The sequence below is a fragment of the Octopus bimaculoides genome, chromosome 4, assembly GCF_046866305.1.
Source record: "Octopus bimaculoides isolate indiv1 chromosome 4, ASM4686630v1, whole genome shotgun sequence".
NCBI lineage: Eukaryota > Metazoa > Mollusca > Cephalopoda > Octopoda > Octopodidae > Octopus > Octopus bimaculoides.
Window position 1 is genome coordinate 20,477,501 of NC_142931.1, and position 22,635 is coordinate 20,500,135.

The 22,635-nt window shown below is 36.1% G+C and overlaps 1 protein-coding gene across 1 annotated transcript in view; it reads right to left on the reverse strand.

Annotated features, from left to right (window-relative positions):
* The window catches only part of LOC106881541 (sec1 family domain-containing protein 1), a 107,110-nt gene that overhangs the window by 22,693 nt on the left and 61,782 nt on the right, over positions 1-22,635 (reverse strand). The window contains exons 17-18 of the mRNA XM_014931969.3: positions 11,089-11,168; positions 2,637-2,699 (exon numbers count right to left, since the gene is read on the reverse strand). Of these exons, the coding sequence (XP_014787455.1) occupies positions 2,637-2,699; positions 11,089-11,168 (143 nt within the window). The remainder of the gene's footprint in view (positions 1-2,636; positions 2,700-11,088; positions 11,169-22,635) is intronic.

Sequence of the window (22,635 nt, forward strand, 5' to 3'; positions counted from 1 at the left end):
GTTTCCAGGCAAGGTAACATTTCCTCATAAGCAGATAGGTTTTCATGGAAGACTGAATTGAAGGACACCGCTTACATAATGGTAACACTTGTTTACAGTTATTGAATGATATCAAAGCAAGGACACACACAAACTGATCAAACAACTGAATTTAATTCACATCAAACAGACATTTAGCATGCGCACACGCACACACACACACACACACACACACACACACACACTTTATTTATGGGTAAGAAGGTTACCAATGGTTTCACGCAGAGAGAAATCACTTGACAATTATCAAACCTGCCACATGGGGATGTTGGTATTCATTTCCATCTTAGATATGCCTAGGTATACTCCAAAGATTCAGCTCCTAGATGTGCCATAATCACTGTTTAGTTGCATATCATTTTAGTCTTTTTACTACTTCTTCCAAGTATGGTGCAATTGTTAAGGTTTTGAAGGAAAATCCTTAGTCATAGTTGATGTCCTTAGGTGTTGCTAGCAAAAGAGAAAAGGTGTTGCTGTTGTTTTGCCAAAGGTCAACCTCATGGAGCTGACTGCTGATCAATGACAGTCCAACCATGAACTTCTATCCTATTTTTACAAACAGTGTATCTAGGACTACATTATTTAATGTGTCCTCTAAGATGGCAGCATGTGATTTATGAGATATTTGGCAAGTGCTTGGAGACTGTCTTTAACTTGCTAGGAGAGAAGTGAAGGGATTTGGAAGGTGATAATTATAGCCTATTCTTACCCAGTGTCTAAGTATTTGATGTAGGATTTGATAGCTGAAGTGTAGCTATACCTGGGGAATAGTTAGAGGAAGTATCCATGATGTTATCTGAGTATGAGGCTATGTATATGGTTCATAGGGTTTAGGGAGAAGGTAAGGGGTCTATAATGTCACGTTTCTAACAGAGATTAGAAGGTCTTTACTAATTTAAACATTTGCACAATTAGCTGAAAGAAAACTGTTTTACTATCTGCAAATCATTCAACTTTTGAAATGGGGATTGTAAATATTTGTGATAGGTTGACAATGGCTTACTTAAGGGCTCAAAGCAATGTCTTTCTGGATTAGTAATTCATTCAGTACACAAATCATTCTGCCAAAACACTTAAGTTAGGAATCAAGTATCTAGGACAGTAATTGTTGATGGCCTGAAACAAGAATAGACTAATAGCTAAGTTGAATGTACAACAGCATGTCTATACTTGACCAAGTCCATTTATAACTTAAATTTACAACCATCTCTAATTAGGCTAATTAAATTACAAAATAATTTTCAATTACAGGAATGCAAAAACAAAATGAGAGCCACAATTGACCAACTAGTAAAAATTTCACTGCTAACTAAACGGTTCACAGTTCAAATACACTCCCAATCATTATTCAAGTCCCTGGCAAAATTAGTTAATCTTCAAAGACCAATTCTACCAAGATATAAATACATAACATCAGTGGGTACAACAGTATATTGTATATGTTAAATATGCTAAATAACTAACTAGTTTTGTTAGGTCACACATAAAATTATACAAGGTTTTAATTAAAATCAGGATGTGTTAAACAAGAGGTTTTGCATCACAGAAAACCGGAAATGGTCCTAGACAAGTTGGTATCAAAAAGAGTTAATGCGCAATTAAAACAAGAGTAATGGGAAGAGAGCAAAAAGAAAAGTTGAAACAGAAAATGTACCTTGAGCAAAAAAATAATAATAATATAGTGAGTGAGATATTTTGATCTTAAAAGAGGCAGAGAGACAAAATTCAACATCTGAAGATTAGTAGGAAATGGAAGATATGGTCAAGGTTGGAATATGAGTCATTGATATTAGCAAAAACAAGGAAGAAGTTCTCAGGACATTTTAGTGTTAGTCTTGTTTGTCCATTCTAGAGTAGAACGGAAAGTCTTATAAATTTATTTACATCAACTGGTACACTTTTTACACGACTTGCTTGACTATGCATGGAGAATTTGTCAATAGAGAAAAGAAACGTTTAAAAATAGATGAGGTTTCTAGTTGTTGTAAGAAAGTTTATAATGATTACATCATCATTGTCATTTAACATCTGTTTTCCATGCTAGCATGGGTTGAGCAGTCTAACAGGAGCTGGTAAGGCCAGAATTAATTCATTCTAAACATACAACTTTATCAAGAAAACGTGAACACTAAAATTACTGTATTTGACAGCATAAAAGACACATAGACATAGTAAACACACCCCAATTTCAGCAGCTCATATTCAGTTTTAGTTTAGGCCCAACTTTGTATACAGGATTTAGTGAAACATTTTTTTTTTTATAAATGTGTTCTATATGCCATCAAATCATCATCGTTTAACATCCGCTTTCCATGCTAGCATGGGTTGGACGATTTGACTGAGGACTGGTGAACCAGATGGCTACACCAGGCTCCAATCTGATTTGGCAGAGTTTCTACAGCTGGATGCCCTTCCTAATGCCAACCACTCCGAGAGTGTAGTGGGTGCTTTTACATGCCACTGGCACGAGGGCCAGTCAGGCGGTACTGGCAACGGCCACGCTCCAAATGGTGTTTTTTACGTGCCACCTGCACAGGAGTCAGTCGTTCGAATATGATAACAAAAAGCTGAAGACAATAATTTAATGAAAAACTTACCCAATAGTCTTGGTTCCACCACCACCATACTGAGCAGGGCCTACAGAGATCTTTGTATAGGCTCTATTGGAGAGACAAAATATGTAAAGTTAGACATGAATTTTTACAGAAGAAAAAATACTTGATAAAATAATACTGAAATAATGAATTACGGTCAAATATTAAAAATTAATCAGTTTGATTGAAAAATCAATTATTATGAAATACAAAACATAGTACTTACTAAAAAATGAAAGTGATTTGAAAAAAAACCCCACAGATCAACTAAAGCCTAGTAAATGAAATTTGATCGATAGAACAGTGCAGGAACCCATCTATTCTTAGGTGGAGGACTGAAGCTATCACTCAGTTAAATGCCACCACTTGGCCTTGGGTACTTTGAATGGAGTGTACTCTATTTCAAGCATTTTAGCAGGGTTTCTGATTTTGAGGATAATTTCTTTTGGCCACTCTTAGAGGCTCTGAAAAGGATCATGCATGCTACATTTCATCCTACCCCTCTCAGAGGACCTGGAAAGGGTTATAAGGCTTTCCACTTCTAAGTCCCATAAAAAATAATAGCATATGTGGAAGTGGGTGAAATAATGTAAATAACAAAGAAATTTTTGAAAGATACAAAATTTTATTTTGAGTATCTTCTAAGAGTTAAAAAAGTAAATATACAATAGAGGCTGCATATTGTGTCTACTGTGGATGGGACAAAGCCTTTTTGGATAACAATAACTGACAAATAATGTCACTAATTTTGGAAGCAATAAGTGGTTGATAACATTAACCATGGTTATAATGAGCAGATTCCAATGTATCTCATAAATAAATGGTATTCACAACAAAAAGATGCATTCATAAGCAACAGATAGCACAGATGGCTGCAATTCATTCTAAAGGCATTGATATCTTATTCTAATATCATCATTGTTATTTGATATTCATGTCCATGTTAGCATGGGTTTGACTATTTGATAAAAAGGAATATAAAGCAAAAGAAATGAATGATCATGATCATGCAAGGAAAATGAACTGTGGAGGACATGTAACTATTGCAGATAAGGCATTGGACTACCAGCTTAGGAAGAATATAGTCCATCAGATTCAGTGTAGAGATTTCACTAGAGATCTGTAAGCAAGAAACTAAAAATTCTAATTTTTTCAGTTTACATATAAAGTGAATTTCTGTGTTTCATGTAATAGTTGGTTTTACTTTATTTTTTATTAATTTATTGAGAAATTTGCTGAAAGCATCGAGATGGATTTTACTATTTTAGATTTTAAAAATATGCTATTCTTTGTGTAATTTTGAGAGACATTATACTCATATCAACAATATAATCCCATAACTTCACAGCAATAGCACGTTAATGCATGGTTTCTATAAACAAAATGTTTGATTCATCTATAATATAATTTCACTTGGAAAAAAACAGCAAATAATTACATTCTTCTTATAAATGTTTTTAAATGCCATTTTTCTTACAAACAAATGTAGGATGTTTGTTCAAATTTGAATATACTGTTTTGATATCAGTTTTTCAATGGTAGCACCAATGGGATGTTGTATTATTGGAACCTTTTAATAATTCTCATAGTAGTCAGCAATCAAACACCCTAACATCACAGTAATGGATAATGGTGTCTCAAAGTGAATTATCTGAATCATTGATGCAAAGGTTTTCATAAAATGGATGACAATTGGCAGCCAGCCCCTCAACTGTGAAATAGTCATGGTATCTATTTTCTTTTTTGATGATTGATTGATGCTCATCCCTCACAGAGACCACAATAGCAAGAACAATATTTGGAGCTGTGGTCCCAACTTTAATTCACCACTGATTGCAACAAACCTCTGGTTTCAATATCTTTTTCTGACACTCCTTTAAAAGGGTCATATAACCCCTTGCCTAAATACAATTAAACCAAAAAATGCATAGATTATTATATAATCACCAGAAGCAGATTTCAGCTTCAGTACTCCTCTTAACTTCTGAACCAACATTCCATCTAAATAAAACTTATCAAGGAAAAATTATGGAAGTATTCCATTATGCTATAAATAAGAGCAAACATCGTTTCATTAATTATCTAATTTCCTACGACAATTTCTGCACTAGTGCCTCTACTAATGCAATAAGGAAATTACTATTAGAAAATTTGTTATAAGAATAAAATATTAGCAGACTAAATAACAATCACTTATGACTTCTACATGAGCTGTATATGTGTGTGTGTTTGGATGTAAGTATCAAGAATGAAGAGATGCAGGGTAGCAGATAGGATGAAAATAAGTCTGATATTGGGCAATTAGTGTTATGCTTGGATAGCTAATTAAATTATAATTTTCACTAATTATTAAATAATTTATTTTTGGTTTTAGTCATTGGACAGCAACCAGGCTGGGTATCTCCTTGAATGGTTTAGTCAAACAAATTGTCCCCAGTACTTATTTTTTAAAAATCTAATACATATTCTATCAGTTTCTTTTGCTGAATCACTAAACCATGGAGACATAAACAAACCAACAGCAGTTGTCAAGTGGTGGTTGTGGACCAACACCAATACACACATACAATCATCATTATCACCATTTTACATCTGTTCTCTTTGCTGGTATGGATTGGACAGTTTGACAGGAGATGGTGAGCCAGAGGTCTCTGCCAAGCTCCAATATCTGCTTTAACATAGTTTTTAATGCCAATCAATTTACAGAGTGTACTTGTTTTGTATATTTATATATGCTGGTATGAGTTGGACGGTCTGACACGGAGCTGGTTAGCAGGGAGCTGTCCAGACTCCAAATGTCTGTTGTGACATGGTTTCTATGGCTGGATGCCCTTACTAATGGCAACCACTTAAAAGTGGAGTGGTTGGTGTTAGGAAGGGTATTCAGCTGTAGAAACCAGCAGCTCTCCAGCTTACCAATTTAAGTCAAACCGTCCAACCCATGCCAGCATGGAAAGCAGACACTAAATGATGATGATATATCGGTGCCACATAAAAAGTACCCAGCACACACTGTTAAGTGGTTGACATTAGAAAGGGCATCCAGCCATAGAAACCATGCCACAACAGACAATTGTAGTCTGAACAGCTCCCTGCTAGCCAGCTCCATTTCAAACCATCCAACCCATGCCAGCATGGAAAGCTAATGTTAAATAATGATTATATATTATACACACACACACACACACACACACACACACACACGCTCACGCTCAACAGGCTTCCACACAGTTTCCATCAACTAAATTCACACATAAAGCAATTGTCGGCTCCAGATTTATAGTAGAAGACACTTGCCTAAGAAGCCATGCAGTGGAACTGAACCTGAAATCACATGGTTACAATGCAGCCATTTCCTTCAATAGTCAGCAACCAAAGTTTAGTTGGGGGCAGCCATGCCAAACAAGGCTGAAACTTACACAGGTGTTGGGGTGGGGGATATATGTTTTCAAGTCTTTGTCAGAATTCAGAAATGTCTTTAACACATCACACTATTTCAGGAGACAGTATTATAAGCATTATAAATACACAAGCATGTACTGACATGTTTTAAAGTACAAGGCTGAATATCATACAATCCATAAGGCCAGTGGGGGACCATAAAAGATTTTAATGTTCAAGTAGTGATTACAAAGAATCTACACTCATTGCCTTCACGTGAATCATTGGCAGGTTTAAAACTGGTAAAAAAAAAAGCTAACAAAAATTAATCTGAGCAAATAAGGGAGCCTCTATTAAGATGATCAATCCACTAGAAATAGCAAGAAATCTTCACTCAAGTCACTCCCTACTGTCTTTAAAACAAAAGGCATCTTGGTAAGTGTGTACATGAAGATCTGGCATGAATATTTATGTGTATGCGTGTATGTGTATACACACATACATCATCATTGTTTTAACATCCACATTTTCCATATTTGCATGACAGAGTTTATTGAGGAAGATTTTCTACAGATGGATGCCCTTCCTATCACCAACCCTCATCCGTTTCCAAGCAAGGTAATATTTAACCATGGCCAGACATGCTTTCACAGAATACTAGAAATGAATGACTGCTTGTGTGATGGTGAGACATCACATGATGTCAAAAGAAGCATTCACACATATACTGCAAGGTTTTTTCATTTTCCATCTACCAAATTCATTCAAAAGGCTTTGGTCAGTCTAGGGCTATGATGGAAGACACTTGCCCAAGGTTCCATGCAGTGAACCTGGAATCATGTGGTTGGTAAGCCAACTTCTTATCCATACTGCAGTCATGCATATGAGTGGTGTGTGTGTCTGTGTGTGTGTGTGTGTGTGTGTGCGCAAAAAAATATCAGTAACATTATTTCAGCATATGCTTTTGCTTTTCCATGCTTGCATGGCTCAGACAAAATTTGGTGGCAGATTTTTTTTCAACAGCCAGTTGCTCTTCTCATCACCATCCTTTACCTGTTTTCAAGCAAGTAGATTTTTCTCCTAGCTCTTCAAATATGAACAGCACAATAACCAAACATGTTTTCATGGAAGATTGCAAACAAATGCTTGCATAATGATGTTTGTTTACAATTACCATGCAATATCAACACAAGGAGACATCAACACACACATATATATGTGTGTGTATGTATGCAGGACAAGCCTTTTATAGTTCCTGTTTTGCCAAGTCCACTCATAAACCTATGATTGGCCCAGAGCTATAGAAGACAATTGCCCAAGATGCTGTACAGTAGGACTGAACCCCAAACCATTAGGCTGTGAAACTAACTTCTTAGCCATACAGCTACATGTGTGTGTGTGCGTGGCAATACACTTACACACACGAATATATATATATATATATACACACACACAAACACACACACAAACAAACATATGTGTACATTTATGTCTATATGTATGTGTAGAGATGCATTTGTATATATACATGGAATTCGGTTTATTCTTGTGTTTATATCTGTAAATACATACATATATACACACACAGACGTGTGTGTGTGTGTGTGTGTGTACATATATGTATTTTATGTGAATACCTATGTTCATGTATGCATGTATGTATATAATTATACAAAACTGGCCTAATACAAAATTATCTTATTTGAACCTCACCAACCAACACCCACCCCACCACCTGACCTTACCTTACCCACACTACCACTATTTGGCTTCTCTCAGATGCACCACTCCCACTAGAAAAGTCACAGTGACCTATGTCTGCATCACTGCATACACACACACACACGCATACACACTTAGTCTGCCATGCTAATCTACTCCTTACACGACCAACGAAATCATATGTGGATTTATTACATAGCATCAATGTGAAAAGATAAGTTTAATTCCTTCCAAAAATGTGTTGGCACATGTTTGCCAATGTATAAAGCAGTGCACTCAATATGGCAACAATTCATTTTTTTGTGTAAAACTGTTTTGTTCTCTGGAGCATAGAGTGATCTAAATGTGTCTACAGAGAAACTTGGCTCCTTCACACTTAACAAGAGGGACTTAGTATAAAACTTGTCATCGCTGTTTAAAATAGGTGACAGCTCTGAAGAAGAGGACAATGCAGTTTGCTCCTCTTTATTTTTTTAAGAAGCTAGTTACCCTGCTGTCACCATAGACGTCATCATTCCATTGAAATACTCCCCCCCCCCCCGCGCTAATTGTGTGGGGGGAGGGATTGTAGAATATGTGTAAAGGAAAACATTAACTTAAAGGAGAAACAAATTAATGCACTAAAATATTATAATCTTTTTTCCTTTTACTTGCTTCAGTGATTGGATTGCAGCCTTGAAGGGTTTAGTCAAACAAATTGACTCCAGTACTTCGTTTTGTAGTGTGCTACTTATTCCATCAGTCTCTTTCACTAATCCCTGAGTTATAAGGATGTAAACAAACCAACACCAGTTGTCAAGCAGTGAAGGGAACACAAAAACACACACACACACAATGGACTTCCACACAGTTTCCATCTATCAAATCCACTCACAAGGTATTTATCAGCCTTGGGCTATGGTAGAAGACACTTGTCCAAGGTGTCACACAGTGGAACTGAACCCAAAACTGTATGGTTACAAAGCATGCTTTTTAACCATACTGTTATGCCAGCACCATAAAAGGTGATTTTCTAAAATCTTTGGTCATAAGAAATGAAAATCAATATATAAAAAAGAAGCTAAATGCCTGACAGTGTTTTGTCTTCTATCTCAACTTTCAGAATTCAAATCAACCTTGGTTTGACTTTGTCATCTGTCTGGGAACCATAAAACAACTGCAAGTACCTTTAGTTGCTTATATACACTTCCCAGTAACAATTGCTCTCATGCCTTACCAGAAGAAATCAATATTTATAAACATATATAACAACTATATATCATTTAATGACAGAAGACTCAGAAAATAATATTTTGATTATGTAAAATGTAATAGAGAGGAGCATAACATTTTATAAATCAGTTTGTTTTTTTAGGAATTACAGTCAGGATATAAAAGATGTGGTTTAAATATAATTTTCCCTTATTTTTGCAGCAGTTGGGTGATTCCAAGCTAAACTGACATAAAATCATTTCTCAAAAGCATGTTAGATTTGAACAAGTCTCTTCCTTATTTTTTTCTTGTCGGCCCTATTGCTACTTCTTTCTTTCTTCTCAGTCCTAATGCTGCTTATTTCACTTAACTTTGCAATACTGACATGGCATCATCAATAATGTAGCCAGCAGAGCAGAAAGTTCAACTATGGAGTAACAATGTATAACATGAAATTGCTGTCATAAGCTGCATACAGTACAAGTATTCTTAATTCGTTTATCTTTTTATGGTTTTTTGATCGGTCAAAACTGGTATTTTGAATATACTCTTTTACTTGTTTCAGTCATTTGACTATGACCATGCTGGAGCACTGCCTTTAGTTGAGCAAATCAACCCCAGGACATTCTTTGCAAGCCTAGTACTTGTTTTAACGGTTTCTTTTGCTGAACCGCTAAGTTATGGGAATGTAAACGCACCACCATCGGTTGTCAAGCGATGTTGGGGGGACAAACACTGGCACACACATACACACACATACATATATACGACAGGCTTCTTTCAGTTTCCGTCTACCAAATCCACTCACAAGGCTTTGGTCGACCCGAGGCTATAGTAGAAAACACTTGCCCAAGGTGCCATGCAGTGGGACTGAACCCAGAACCATGTGATTGGTAAGCAAGCTACTTACCACACAGCCACTCCTGCGCAGTGCAATAATAAAGCTATTATTTCTTCAAAACTAGATTTTATATATAAAAAATAATAATAATTCCACTGGAAATAAAGATAGCAAAACTTCTTTAAAAAAAAAATTCTACAAAAAAGACCAAACTAGAATTTTAGTCTGTTAAAAGAAGGCAAATTTAGATGACAGTCCTGCTGTGAATGCACTATCTTATCTTTTAGCAAGTATTTTTTTTTATATATATATAAAATGGCAATGCTCGAGCATAGCCTCATCCTCCAGCTGGAACCAGAAAAAGATAAAGGATATTGTGAAAGAAGTTTGCTTCCAAATTACATGGATTTAGGTTCAGTCCATGTGCAAGTACCTTATGCTATAGCCCCAGACCAACCAAAGCCTTGTGAGTAGCTTTGGTAGGCAAAAACTAAAAGAAGCCTGTCGTGTGCGTGCGTCTCTCTCTCTCCTTCTTTTGACATTGCATGATTGTTGTAAATGAATGTCATTCATTTCCTATATTCAGCAAAAACATGCCTAGCCATGGGGAAATATTACCTTATTTGGAAACAGGTAAGAGTTAGTGACAGGAAGGGCATCTGGTCATAGAAAATCTGCCTCAAGCTTTGTCTGGCCCAAGTGATGATGGCAATTTCACATCACGTCCACGTTTTTTTTTTTGTTTGTTTCTAAGCTAACAATGTTTAAGAAATACATAGAATCAGATAAGACTCTTTCACAAACTTGTATCACCTTAAAAAAGAAAAGTAAAAATCTAGGCCTTGTAGACCACCACTAACCCTAATGAACAGCCTCAATTTTGATGACATTAATAAGGCCAAAATTATATAATTAACAAATGAACTACCTGAAAGTAAAAGAAATAATCTTTCACGCTCAGAATTGCTGAACTAAGGAATAAACTACTAGCTGTCGAAACACTACATCCTTTAAAACTTCCATGCTTCCTGAAATTTGCCAACAGTACCCCTAGTGCCCCACCACACATTTCTTCTTCCCCCACCTCTTTTTTTCAGAGACTTTTTCAAAGTTCCTGTGCATATTCTATGTATTGTTCATGCAATTTTGGTTACTTTTCCTGATGAGTTGCAGTGCACCTGAGCACTGTATACAATAAAGACATTAGATTAAATTTAATTGTTATATCACCTGCTTTTAAGATCGGCTATTCCAGATGTAATAATAAAACAAAAGTTGATATTTTTTTTTTTTTTTTTTTTTTAAAAAGGTACTACTTACTTCCATCTGCGGATATACTGAATTGGTGAAATATCAAGGTTGCTGGCTTTAAAAGCCATACAATACTGGTCCAGTTCGGCCTGAAACATAAAATGTAGCGAAATTTCACTTAAAGATAAAATGGTTTTAAAATATTTCTTAAAATACACATAAGAAAAAGGATTTAAGCTAATATGGATTATCCATAAGAATTGTAATGAGCACCAATGATTATTACTATTATAATTATTAAATGGTCTATGAGATTAAGAGCTGTGGAATAAAATGTTTTGCAATATCTATTCTGGCTCCTGACATTCTGAGTTCAATCCCAATTGGGTTAACTTTGCCCTTTATCTTTTCAGAGTCAAAATAATGTACTGGGATTGATACAACTAATTAACCCACTCCACAACAATTTTCAGGCCTTGTGTCTATGTTATAAATAATTACTAAACAGTGTGCAGAAACAATGGGAACATCTGTACACCTTTAATTTAAAGCTAAACAACAACTAAATCACAATTGCAGCATGGAAGATGTTTGTAAGCCATTCAATAACACTCAAAAACCGTTAGCTTCACTTCAACATTTGAATTTCATTTATGTCAAAATGAAATCCTCCAATAAAACTCTTTTAAAAGAAATACTCCCTTTCAAGGTCTGATCATGAGATATATCATGGCAGCAATTATGAGCATTAAATAAATGCATAAAATTAAAAGGTTAAAAATCATATAAAGTCTACTTGATTTAACTTGGTATAAAAGCCATGTTTCTATAGAGTAGACTGGGAGTAGAGTTGTATGTATGTCAAAAAATGTAGAATATTGCAGCTAAATGGTCTCCTATTAGCAAATACACTAGTATTCACTTCGTAACATCCATCAGATGCCAAAGACTTTTTGTGGTACTAGCATGCATATTTACTGAAGTAAAGTCAACAACTAGAGCTTGGTGATTGGCAACTGGCCAGGGATTACTATGGAAGAAAGCAAAAGTGTTGGAAACTTTGGTTACAAACCAAAACAGAAACAGGATGTTACGTCAGAACATACAGGTAAGTGAGTAGACACAGTTGAAACAGACTTAGACGCACACACAAAAAAAAGTTGGAGAGACAGGGACAGGTAAAGCTTTCTTCCCCAGTAGTACAAGTAAACAAACTTTTTTTAATGGAAATTGTTACAGGAATTTAATCAAAATACCAGAGAAAGAGAACAAAAATGGCAGTCAGACAGATATACAATTGTAGTTCAAATAAATAAATAAGGATGCCTCTACATGGTCACTCAACTTGCAATAAATACCAACCAAATTTCCCTCAAATTATATCCTACAGACAAAATATATATATATATATATATATAGATGTAAGAGGTGATGACTGAAATCCTTCAAAGAGATTTCAAAAAACCAAGTCCGCCAATACAGTCCAAGTAAAGAATATATATGAAAATATATATTCAGTATTTGCAAAAGCAGTAAATGAAGTATAAGGAAATCTTTAATTCAATTCATAATCCAAGTTGGTACAGAACCAATATACATTCTACAAATTGTTTCAGAGTCTAATTAATTCCAAAGACAAAAAACTCTTCATGAAATAAAAATTAGATTCTTCGTCAGGAATTACATATATATATGTAAAATATAGTATAATTATAAACAAGGCAAATTTTAGCCATTTCTCTGCAGACTGAAAAAATGAACAGCCTTAATCGATTTTCAAACCTTATTGGGTTCTCATCAGAGGTTTCTACATCATTCTGACAGTCTCCAGAGAAACAAACAGCCCAACTACTGTTTATATACTCAACAAATGCAGCAGTTACTCTATGAAGGAATCCCTAATTTGCATACCGAAAGTGTTTAACACTATAAATACCAGTGGCCTGTCAACGGGGATCTTAGTTCACACAGTATCAAGATATGATATCATACATATGTAACATATGGTATAATTATAAACAGGGCAAATTTTAGCTATTTCTCCACAGACAGTACAATGTAGTCTGTAATAATCTATGCTTGGAAAGACAAGCTGGTTATGACTAGAATGTCTGATCAAAAGTCTTCTGGTTCCGAGTTGACCTAGAGCTAAATAACAACAAGTGGATAATAAAAATAAAAACACAGTAAATCTTCAGTCCTTAGATCTAAAATGAAAAAGGCCAAGAATATTATTACAATGGAGATAAAGAATTAGATTTTAATCCAAACTCAATCATTACTTGATATGAGTATAAATTGAAACATTATCTTTTAAACTACAGTAAGAAACAATCTTGTTCTGAAAATATTCCAGATACTCACAGTATGAGTTTAATTTGTTTCATGACCAAGCTTGTCCTATGATTTACTCAGTTTACAAATCAATTCTCCCCATTGAAATTAACTAAAATATAATTAATCCGTTCCAGCCCCACCAAAAACCAATCAAAAGTAATTTTTTATAGGTTTTAAAACAGAAAAGGTGTAGTTACAAGTAAAATGACAATTATAAAAAAGGGAATGCAAAAGAAATACATAAACTGGTTTTATTAACTGAATTACCTTAAAGATGGGATGGTTTGTGTGCTTGTACTGTGGATTTCTGCTCATACTTCAAGACAAAAATTCGCACGGGTCTCGGCTCGTACAGCAAATTATTCATACAATGGGGCCCTCATACTGTGAGATTCTATTGTACTTTGAAATTGCAATGTTTCAGACCCTAGGTCTGTTCAATCATGGGCCAATGTGGGGCTATACAACAACTCTATTTCTAATACCTGATACATGTGATTAAAAAATTAAACAAAAGTGCCAAACTATCATTAATAACTTTATGATTAAAACAAAAACCTACATTTGTGAGATTCATGGAAAATATGCCAATGGTTAAACAACAATGGCCAAAAGACTTAACTATGTATGATATATTTTGTAGCTAGCAGAAAGAATGTAAATAGTAATAATAATAATAATAATGGTTTCAAATTTTGCCACAAAGGCAGCCATTTGGAGGAGGGTACTAGTCGATTGCATCAACCCCAGTGTTTCACTTGTACTTAATTTATCAATTCCGAAAGGATGAAAGGCAAAGTCGACCTTGGCAGAATTTGAACTCAGAATGTGAAGGCAGATGAAATACCACTAAGCCCAGCATGCTAAAGATTCTGCCAGCTCACCGCCTTAATAATAATAATAATAATAATAATAATAACAACCCTTTCTACTATAGGCACAAGGCCTGAAATTTGGAGGAGGGGTAGAATCAATTATATTGACTCCAGTACTCAACTAGTACTTGATTTATCGACCCCAAATGGATGAAAGGCAAAGTTGACCTCGGCAGAATTTGAACTCTAAACGTAGTGACAGACGAAATACTACTAAACATTTCGCCTGGCATTCTAATGATTCTGCCAGCTCACTGCCTTAATCATCATCATCATCATCATCGTTTAACGTCCGCTTTCCATGCTAGCATGGGTTGGACGATTTGACTGAGGACTGGTGAAACCAGATGGCAACACCAGGCTCCAGTCTAATTTGGCAGAGTTTCTTCAGCTGGATGCCCTTCCTAACGCCAACCACTCAGAGAGTGTAGTGGGTGCTTTTACGTGTCACCCGCACGAAAACGGCCACGCTCGAAATGGTGTCTTTTATGTGCCACCCGCACAAGCCAGTCCAGGGGCACTGGCAACGATCTCGCTCGAAAATCCTACGGGAGCCAGTCAGGCGGTACTGGCAACGGCCACGCTCAAAATGGTGCATCTCATGTGCCACCCGCACAAGAACCAGTCCAGGGGCACTGGCAACGATCTTACTTGGCTTGCCGGGTCTTCTCACGCACAGCACATTTCCAAAGGTCTCGGTCAGTAGTCATCGCCTCGGTGAGGCCCAATGTACGAAGGTCTTGCCTCACCACCTCAGCCCAGGTCTTCCTGGGCCTACCTCTTCCACGGGTTCCCTCAACTGTTAGGGTGTGGCACTTTTTCACGCAGCTATCCTCATCCATTCTCACCACATGTCCATACCAGCGCAATCGTCTCTCTTGCACGCCACAACTGATGCTTCTAATGTTCAGCTTTTCTCTCAAGATACTTACACTCTGACGGGTATTCACATTGACATTACACATTCAATGGAGCATACTGGCTTCATTCCTTGCGAGCTTACGTATGTCCTCAGCAGTTACAGCCCATGTTTCACTGCCATGTAGCATGGCTGTTCGTACGCATGCGTCATACAGTCTGCCTTTTACTCTGAGTGAGAGTCCCTTTGTCGCCAGCAGGGGTAAGAGCTCTCTAAACTTTGCCCAGGCTATTCTTATTCTAGCAGCTACACTTTCAGCGCACCCACCCCCACTACTAACTTGGTCGCCCAGATAGCGGAAGCTATCGACTACCTCTAGTTTTTCACCCTGGAATGAGATAGAAGTTGTTTCCTGTTTGTTTACAGTCTTTATTGCACCTGAACATCTGCCACAAACAAAAACTAACTTGCTAGTTAACCTGCCTTTGATGTTGCTGCACCTCTTATGTGTCCATAGCTTGCACCGGGTACAGCTTATAGAGTTACTACCTACTCCTTTTCTACATACTGAGCAGGGCCATCTACCTGAAGGGGTTTGTGTTTTATCTACCTTCCTACTTATTAGGATTTTGGTTTTAGCTAGGTTGACTCTAAGGCCCTTCAGTTCTAGACCTTGCTTCCACACCTGAAACTTCTCCTCTAGTTCTGATAGTGACTCCGCAATTAGGGCAAGGTCATCAGCATAGAGGAGCTCCCAGGGGCAACCTGTCTTGAACTCCTCTGTGATTGCCTGGAGGACTATGATAAATAAATAATAATAATAATTAATTCGTTTTATTGGCCACAAGGGCTAATATCAATAAAAAACATATAAGGACAAAGACAGGACGAAGGTTGCAAAAGGTTTTGTCCGAAAAGGTAGGAAAGTTCGTCTAAACAGAGGAAGAAAACGGAGAAAGATATAATGAATAAATAGATAATAATGGTTCCTAATGTTGGTACAGGGTTAGCAGTTTTTGAGGTGAGTGAGAAGTCAATTAGGTCAACTCGAGTATTTGACTGATGCTTATTTTAACAGCACCAAAAGGATGGAATTTGAGCTCAGAAAAAAGCCAGATAAAATACCACTAAGCATTATGTCCAGCATGCTAAAACTTCTGCTAATTCACTGCCATAATAATAATAATAATAATAATAATAATAATAATAATAATAATAATAATAAACATGAAAGGAGCAATAAGAAATAGAATGTTTAAAAGAAAGCTGAAAGTAATTCTTATTTTATTGTTTACTAGTCTTTAAAGTTATTAAATATGACGTCTGTTTGAAATGTTTGAGTAGCCAAGTATTATAATCCATCCAGGGAACAAATAGTATTTCAATATTACACAGAGTATTGTTTCTTTTAATCTACTTTGCTGGCTAAATATTCTTCATAAAAGGGATTGCCCATACCAATCTCTCTCTCTCTCTCTCTCTCTCTCTCTCTCATCACAAACACACGCTCACACGTGCAAGCAAATACTTACAGATTACACGGTGCTTGGCACAGAACTGTGAAGGAAGGTTAACACATCTAGCAGGAAACTTTTTGACACAAATAAGTGTACACACCAATTTAGAAACATTAGTCAGACACTGTTTTCCTTAACTTTGTATATTGCAGTTATTTTCAGACACAATCAACTACTTCTTAGATCACTTAGCCAATTAAAATTTACACAATATCCAAACACAATGGAATTATATATAGTCTATGCTCTCACTAGTTTTGCTCCTTTTGTCTAATTAGAATGAAAAAATATAGATAAACAAATGAATTGCTTATACATATTCTATATACAGATTTATTATTTTATATATATATATATATATATATATATATATATATATATATATAATTATATATTATACACACACACACACACACACACACACACACGGTTTGCTGTACTTCAGAAGACATGTCAAAGTAAGCAAAATCATGGCTGTCCTTGCATACAGCCATGTTCCTTACATCCCCCTTCAGCTGAGTGATCCTGATATTGCAGGCTCATGGGTACTGGTACCATGTAAAAAGCACCCGTACTGGTGCCGTGTAAAAGTGCCAGTGCCCCATAAAAGCACTCAGTACACTCAGTAAAATGGTTGGCATTAGGAAGGACATCCAGCCATAGAAACCATGCCAAAACTCAGAGTAGCATTACTGTGAATTTATGTAAACAATGTAACCTAGTAAATTGATAAATAGGAACTGATAAAATAAGTACTGCACTGAGGATGATTAGATTGACTAAAACCCTTGAAGGTAGTACTCCAGTATGGCCAGAGTCCAAAACTAAAACCAGTAAAAGAATAAAAAGAAAAATACCAGTATCGTTTTTTAAAAGAAACTGGAAAAACATGTCTGATCATGGAGAAATATTACCTTAACCTTTTAGTGTTCACATTATTCTGCCAAAATCAATGCTTTTTCATCCACATTGTTTTGAACTAATTGTGCATTATCTTGTAGCTATGAGATTTTGATGAGGTAGCTGTTAATTTTTAAAATAATATTGTAGGGTTGGTGAGAGAGACCAGATCTGGCTAGTTTGAACACAAAACAGGCAGAATACTTTTGGCCGGATATGGCCGGTTTAAATGCTAAAGGGTTAAGTGGAAACAGGTGAAGGTTGGTGACAGGAAGGGCATCCAGCCCTCAAAAATACACCTCAACAAATTCTGTCTGAACCATGCAGGTATGGAAAATGGACGTTAAAATGATGGTGATGAATACATAACGTTAGCTGTGACCACATTAATGAATTGTTTTAATTTAATCTTTTGAGGAATGATATAGCTTATGGTTCATACTTGCTAGCAATTTCTACCTGTGTCAGTCTGTTTGTTGTTTCTCTACCTCACACATAACTGATAAACACATGACAAAGATATTTTAAAAGACAATTTTTGTGATCAGTGTACCATAAGACTGATTGTCATTAAGATTCATACTCTTAAGATTGATGGTCAAAAGACTGATATAAGATTGCTAATGAGATTGACATGATAAATTGACATGATAAATTGACAGTCATAAAGGTCAGTAATCTTAAGTTTGGTAGTCATAAGATTAATGATTAAATAATTGACACTCAAAGATTAATAATGGTAACATTGGTAATCCTAAATTTACAAATAAATTAACTCAAAATAAAAGAACAAGGTTAACTGACATCTCTGTTTCTCTCACACACACACACACACACACACACACACACACACACACACACACACACACAAAAGTTTACCAAAGTAGAATCTATAATCTACCCACTATTCTTCTAATAAAGCACAGCCAAAGAAAACAAAAGCCCAAATAAGAAAATTCTGTGCAGGAAGAACTGACTCTGAAATCTTTAAATGTCAGAGTCTAACAACAATAAAGTATTTGAAATTCTGTGAGCTTAGAATTGCTATAAATCATATCATGACTATCAGAAGTTTGAGCAGTGAATAACAGGTCCTGGCTTGTAGAATGAGAAAGACATGAATATAGAAAGCAAAGAGATCAGAGAAAGATAAACACAGAAATACACTTCATTCCAACCTTGTTTATGGCAGTGAGAGAGGTAAAGAGACACAATCACTGGATAAAAGTATCTGGAATTCAGAGAAAATTGTGACAGTGTGTGTGAGCAACAATAAGTCAAGTGAGAGAGTTTGTACAGGAGTTCGATAGGTTCAGTTGCTGTCAGGAAGGAAGGAGAATTTAATGTTTTGGACCCATGCCATTCATCAGACAATTTATCATGGTTACCAAAACTTTCAGACAAAGTAACTGCTTGAAATGTGAGAGTCTTCACTCCAAACAGATCAACTGACAGAGAAATTGAAGGACAAACATGTTTAAAGATATAGAGAGTTAAACTGAAAAGGGAGGTATGGGATGGAAGGTAGGTAAGGAGAGGGAACAGTAAAAAGATGAAATATAAAGACCAATAAACAGACTGAGAGGTAAAAACACAAGTATACAGTTAAGTATACAGTTGAGTGATGTTCACAACCCTGTAGTCTCTGTCACAGAAGAGGTTATACAGCTCATATTCGCTAAGTTATTGAAGGGAAAGTGTGTAGTTCTGTATTCAATCTACCAATGGAGAAAAGAGGGAACATAGCTCTATAGTCATTCTGCAGTAAAGGAGGGTACACAGTTCAATATCCACTCTGGTCTGCCTTTAACTATAAAAAGGAATCACAGTTCTGTATTCACTACACTACTGAGAAAGAAAGGGTACACAGCTCTGTATTCATTCTGCTACTGAAAAAGAAAGGGTGCACAGCTTTCTATTTATTCTGTCACGGAGGAAAGGGCATGCAGTTCTGTATTCCTTCTGCTACTAATGGAATGAGAGAGCACAGTTCTTCATTCACTTTCCATCCAAAATAAGAACTGTTTAAGACTAAACAGTGTCAGTTTACCATGACATAAATGCTGCTATTAATTGCTTATCTTAGATCTGATTAAGAGTGGAATAACCACTTGGTATGTCTGGCCTTACCATATTCTACTAGCAGGTTATAATGACCTCTTTCGTCAACATGCAACAGTTTGAAGAATGACACCAAAACCCAACCATCCAAGAAACTTATAGTGTTTCAAGAGGGAAGTGGGATGGTTTAAGGTTGTTGTCCCCTAAACAATTCTACAATAAATAACTTGGTCTTAATGAGATATCAGTATTTCAATATTAGTTCTATGGTCTGACAATTCTAGATTTCCTATAAACATTAAATTATTAAAATCTTGAGATAAATTTGTAATATCTAATATCAAGAAATGAAAAACAGAGACTGGAGCCTGATAAACAAATAAAAATATAAATTATGTCTGATAGCAGCAATATAATAATGGTTAGGTTTCAGCTTTCAAAAGAAGTGAAAAAAAAAAAGTAAAGAAAGAAAATGATTAGAATCATACTAGTTTAACTGTTTTGGCAGATTTGGAATGGTGTCCTCTTTTTATGCTTGATAACAGTCTGTTTGAAATGAATTATAATAAGTTCCACTTCTTGAAGTAAGAGAGAAAATGGTAAAAGGGAGGAGGGAGAGAGTTGCACTGGAATACAGCATTGCCTCTATAACCAGTTGTGGGTGGTTTCCTTTGGGATCAGGGAGATAATTGGGTAGATTACACTGGTATAGTTAATAGTTAATGTAAAATATGAAAAGTTTGAGGGACTGTAATGCGAGAAGATTTGGAAAGGAAGTGGAGTGGGGTGTGTGGTGGTAGGCTTGAAATGATGGATTGTGTGTGTAAAGTTTCATATGAGAGAGAGAGAGAGAGATGAAGTGAATGATAGAAAACAAAATTAGCAGTCCAACTGCAAGTTCTAAAGAAAAAGCTCTGTTAGAGCAGCATTAGGTCACAAATGTACCCAGTACAATGGTGAGTCAGTAATTAAATGCTCTGTTGTTGTTTTTTGTTTTTTTTCTACAGAAACAGTTGAACGAACAAGCAGATTGTTGGACACTAAGATGCAGTCTCAAAGATAATAGCAACTGAAGAATCTGTGCCATAACATATATCACAAGTGAATTCCATATCTTATCTTCAACTTGTTTCAGTCACTGCAGTCACAGCTACACTGGGGCCCTGCCTTGAAGGGTTTACTTGAACAAAACTCCAGTAAGTCTGGCAAAAGAGATTCATAGAATCTCTTTTGCCAAACTGCTAAATTACTGGGACATAAGCAAACCATCATTGGTTGTTAAATGATGGTGGGAACAAACAGGAAAATGCACATGCACACATATTGTAGGCTTCCACACAGTTTCCATCAAGTAAATTCGCTCATAAGACATTGGTTAACTCAAGGTTATAGTAGAAGATGCCCAAGGTGCCACACAGGATGGACTGAACCTGAAACCATGTGACTGCAAAGTGAGCTTCTCAATTACACAGCCATACCTGTGCTATAATGGGGCAAATAGTTTCAGCAATATTCTATGGATGAATGGGAATGTTCAATATGATAGAAAAAGCAACCAATTTCCCTTCAAACTACAGCTTACCTATCCATTGAAAAATGAAAGATTTATTGGATACATTGTCTGAAAATAAGATGGGATGGTCATGCTTGGAGTATTTTGGTCACAGACTAAATACTCTGACTGTAGGTTAACCAAATGCTACAGGGAACTGATAGGTTATAGCTTGGATAGAAAGAGGATTTATGAAGTTGATTTTCTCCACACACATATACACACACACACACACACACACACACACGATGGGCGTCTTTCATTTTTTTATCTACAAATTCCACTTACAAGGCTTTGATCAGTCTGCCACCAGGATATAGTAGAAGTCACTTGCCCTAAGTGTCACACACAGTGGGACTGAACCTGGAACCATGTTGTTGGAAAGCAAACTTCTTACCCATACCTGCATGTATGCACATATACATATACCAGTAATTGTGCTTCTACAAGCACAAGAAATTATCCTACTTCCATTCGATATGAGGGTCAAAACACAGATTTTAAACAAGAGAAAAACAGTATTTCAGTAAAACCATTTGACACAACACAACTTTCATAGCTAAAAAGAATCACAATTTTTTTTTTAAACTACTGCTACCTCAATTACACACACATTTGTTATTCATTTGGTTATCTTAAAAACTATGTCAAATATAAAAGAATTCTCCACTTTCTGTGTCCCATCAGACTGAAAGTAAAGGAGAAAATAAAAACAGTGTCTTATCATTCAGAAGGCTGATTGATAAGCATCATAAATAAAACTCTGTTCCCTACATACAAGCCATCATTTGGTAACAAACTTATAAATGTACTTTACTGAAATCATCACCATCATCACTTAACATCTGTTTTCCATGCTGGCATGGGTTGAACAGTTTGATCAGAACTGGCAAGTAGGAGAGCTGAACCAGGTTCCAGAGTTATTTGGCTTGGTTCCTACAGCAGGATGCTCTTTCTAATGCCAACCACTTTACAGAGTGCGCTGGGTGTTTTCTATGTGGCATCAATAGGGATGCTTTTATGTGACACCAGTACAGGGCTCTTGCAGGCCAATCTTCTTCAGCAAGGGTGGTGGGTGTGTGCTGCAGTAACAATTCTGCTATGGAAAACATATCTTCTTGTGTACAGCAAAGCTCCAGATACATACCATTAATGAAGCAAGGGAGGAATTTAAGTTAAACCAGACCAGCAGTGAGATTACAGAATACATTTAATTTTTCTCTGACAAATCCGTCATTTTTCAGTTGGTTTAAGTTTTTGTTCAGAAAATTATCATTCCATCTTTTTGGTCAAGCTTTTTTTTTTATTCATCTATTGTCTTAAATACAACCCCCTCCCTCAACACATATTTTCATCAGCTGCAACAGCATTGAATGCTGTATTCCATGCTGGCAATCACTGGATGGTTCAATAGGATATGGCTAGCCTAGGAAATTATAGTTACATATAATATACAACTTATAGTTCAGACTGACTAACCTCATGTTAGAGGTTTCTGGCTACATCTCTTTAATA